Source organism: Kryptolebias marmoratus, linkage group LG4, assembly GCF_001649575.2.
Source record: "Kryptolebias marmoratus isolate JLee-2015 linkage group LG4, ASM164957v2, whole genome shotgun sequence".
In the NCBI taxonomy this organism is placed as follows: domain Eukaryota; kingdom Metazoa; phylum Chordata; class Actinopteri; order Cyprinodontiformes; family Rivulidae; genus Kryptolebias; species Kryptolebias marmoratus.
The window spans coordinates 24427448-24431267 of record NC_051433.1 but is presented as its reverse complement, the minus strand read 5'-3'; the positions used below and the strand labels follow the sequence as shown (position 1 = coordinate 24431267).

General features: G+C 44.8%; 1 protein-coding gene across 1 annotated transcript in view; it reads left to right on the top strand.

Annotated features, from left to right (window-relative positions):
* shq1 (SHQ1, H/ACA ribonucleoprotein assembly factor) overlaps nt 1-2976 on the top strand; it is a 44127-nt gene extending 41151 nt beyond the window's left edge. Inside the window, exon 12 of the mRNA XM_017426970.3 lies at nt 1522-2976. Within this exon, the coding sequence (XP_017282459.1) occupies nt 1522-2116 (595 nt within the window). The 3' untranslated portion in view covers nt 2117-2976. The remainder of the gene's footprint in view (nt 1-1521) is intronic.
* The last annotated feature ends 844 nt before the right edge of the window (nt 2977-3820 follow it).

Sequence of the window (3820 nt, the reverse complement as noted above, 5' to 3'; positions counted from 1 at the left end):
CCCCCCCCCCCCCCCCCCACACACACACACACACACACCTTCCCCCTTGTTGTATTTTCTTTTTTTTGTTATGATCAAAGAAGGGGTGTTTGTTCCTATGAAACCCTGCAAGAATAAGATCTGTTTGCAGAGTCCCTCCTCGGGTCTTAAATGAATGCGCAGCCTCTCCTTGCTGCCTGCACAAAACACTATTCACCAGAACAGGGAGCTCATTAGGGCTGCACAGTAATGAGGAACCATCCTGGTGCTCAGCAGTGGGTTAATTGGGCCAAAGAGGGCAAGAGGAGTGGAGTGTGTGCAAATGAAAGGCAGCAGTAGCCCTTCAGTACACACACACACACACACACCAGCATGACTCTCACATACTTACTCCGACCCTGAATGGACATCTGAATCACAGTGACCCACAGAGGTCATTTCTTAATCACCACAGCAATGGGGGCGGCACACATGCCCTATCCACACTGAGGGGCGAATAGCAACCACTTTGGGGTTTTGGCAACTTAGCAGGCTTTCCCAGCGTGAATAATGTGCAGGCGAGGTCCACCCCCCCCTCTACACACACACCGATGGCTTTACACAAACAAGGCCTTGTAGGAGGACATTCATCAGCAGCACAACACCTTGCACCTCCAGCACTCTGCTGCGTCGTCTGTGGCGACAAAACCGAAGTGACAGGACAGGAAAGTTTACTTCCTAATGAGGGCGTTTTCTTAATCTCTGGAGACATTAAGCAGTGGAGTGGGGCTGCAGCCTGCAGTGGCTCCCTGTCTAGACTTTTATCGACTGGACTGCAGTCAGACTTTGTGCTCAACTGCAACCTTTTCAGCTCCTTTAGGGGCTTATTTTAACTTCACTCTGCAGGTTCTGTTCAGGCAAAGTGTTTGCAGTGATCATATTTGTTGTCTTCCCGTCATGAATGGGGGGCTGTTTTTTCTCCCTTTAGCATCCAGGAGATACTCAAGAACCGTTTAAAAAAATATCACAAATTTTAACGCTAAAATATGAAATTACATCTTGTAAAGTATGAAGTATTTCCAATCTCTTTCTCCATTTTTGTATTGTTTGCAATCTCAGACAGCGCCTTTAATCTCTCCATTTGTGTATTTTTGGAAGGGGGTGGGGGACTTCCTCTCTGTGTACTCCCTCAGTCTCTTATCACCTCTTACAGGGCGAACAGCAGTAAAGGGAAGAAAAGATCCCAAGCCCCTTGTATCAGCAGAGCTCATCTTCCATTATTAAACATCCATATTTCCATATTTCATTGAGCCCCCGTCGCCTCTGCAAATCACCGTCTACTTAGCGTTCATGTGAGAATGGGATTTGCTTAATGGGTATTAGAGTTGTAGATGGTTATCCTGTGGCTATGTCTTCAGTACAAGTGAATGCCAGTCGATAAGTCAGGAGTCAAGCTTTTCTCTGTGCGGGTAACACTGATGAGTTTGATGTCTCTGTCTTTGTTGAGAGGAAACCGCAGCTCTGTTTTCCTAACCTGTCTCCCCCTCTCACTCTTCGTCCCAGGTCCACGAAGCTGACAGTGCTGGTCGCCACGTTACAAAACGCCTCACTGCAGAAAAAAGACTTGGAGCTGGAGCTCGACGAGCTGGAGAACGCAGCGAGAATAGTGATGGAGGAAGAGCAGCGAGCCTCCGGTGCCTCTGAATCCTGCAGTGATAGCAGCAGCAGCAGCAGCGACTCATCCAGCGAGAGTGAGGATTCTGAAAGTGAAGGACAAGCCTGCTCCGAATCCACGGCGGGAGGAGGAGGAGAGGCGTGTAAAGACAGCCCCCTACAATCCCAGCCCACCTCCTCTGTCTCTCCCATCCCCCAGACACACTCAGGCACGCTCTCCTCAGCTGAGCAGCTGAAAGCGGCCGCCCCTCACTCCGACTCAGGGGGCTGCGGGCAGCTGATCCAGGAGCTGGGGGAACATTTAACGGAGGAGCTGAGGATCTCTGCAGACAGGCGGTGTCCGCAGATGAGCGAGGCTGCAGCAGAGGCAGGAGAAGCATCTGGGAGGAGCAGCGGTGGGACTTTCTTAGAGCTGAGCACCCACAGAAACCCTCTGCTCATCGTTCAGACACAGGACCATCTCGAACAGGACTTTATCAGCTAAAAAGAAATGTGAAATTTTAAACCACCTTGATGGGTTTTTGTTTTTACACTTTTGTAGGAGATGTAAGGAAAGTGATTTCTTTCTTCTTGGTCATTTTTTGTCCCTGTTTGTCAGAATATATACAGATTTTAATGTAAGGAGAGCATATTGTTTCATTTTCTACTATTGAGAGAGATTATCAACTTGTTTTAATAATGTTGCTAAACAAACATCCATACATAAAAGATTGTTAAAATGCTTAAAAGATATAAGAACTGCAGACAAATCAACTATGTTTCTGTCTTGATTTTTGACATAATAGTGTATTTGCTGCTTACTTTAGCATACTATCTCGGTACTCTTGCCTAATAAAAGCCCCTTTATAAAGGATTTATCAATGCCTTATTCATAGGTTATGTGTTTGTAAAGACTTCATAAAGCATTAACAATCAGTTATAAAACGCTGTTCATACATTGAAGCAGGCTTATATTTGGGGAAGTTCAGTTTCATTCTAGTAAAGATTAACTAAGTAACTTTATAAACTCAAACAAACATATCTACAAACTCATAATACTTACATGAAGGTAACTTACTGAAAAATGTTTATTTAAGATTTTAATTATGACAAAACAAATAACAGTGCAGCCCTTGATCTTGCCGAGCCTGCTTCAGTGTATGAACACTGTTTTATAAATGATTTTTAATGCTTTATAAACTCATGAACAACCTATTTATTGATCAATAATAAATTCTTTAGAAAGGAACCGCTTGGGAAGAGGTACCAATATTTTTCAACTGGCTGAACATAATGTTTGATTGTCTCTATGAGCTATTTTGCTCCTTTTTTAAATAATAAAATCAACCTATTTGCTTGAGTTTAGCTGAATTGACTGACATCTGCACACAGTAGCATATATTTCCTACATATGTACATTCAGTTTACACAGTATGAAAGCTGCATTTCCCTGTGGGGTTTGAATAAACAAAGTAAGTTGCTGCAGGACGTTAGCACACACTTGGCATTGTTCATGTGTCACTCAGCACAAAGTGTGTGGCAGAGCCACTTTAGGGGAGCTATTCTTTACCTAATAAATAGCAGGAAAAGCACTAACTGCTTCCTAAAGCCCCAGCATTGATTGAAGTGGGAAAGACTCTGTCTGCACTAAACAGGGTAGCGGCAAACGCCAGAGTGATTGATTCATCTGGTGTCGAACGGAGAAGCGCTGCCGACACTGCTCAGTATCATCAGCCGTGTCTAACAGGCGAGAGAAAACAAACAAGGAAGCACATGTCAGGCAGATAGATGAGAGCTGCGGGCGAGGCGGTGGCACGGGAAGGTGTTTGTTTCAGAGATAAGAGCACCCTGGAGGGGGGAAGGCAGCCTCAAGATCAGGGCGAGCAGAGACAAACTGACCAGCCCAGATGTGGACATGTTTGTCTGCCTCTGTTTTTGTCCACATCTGTCAGACGACAGAGTTCTGTTTTTCCGTCCCCTGAGCAGACCGGCGTAGGTTTATGGGGGTAGAACGGTTCACAAAATCCACGGTTGGGTTGGGTTTTTGGGGTCCCAATTTTCAGGTTGCTTTTTTCTTTTTTGTAAACTCCAGAAATACCATACATCAGTAAAAAAATGACCCAACACTTAAACTGTAAAAATCGCAGATATTCTCTGAACACGGAGTTGTGTAAAAACTGAAAAAACAAAGCAGTTTGCCATCAGGCAC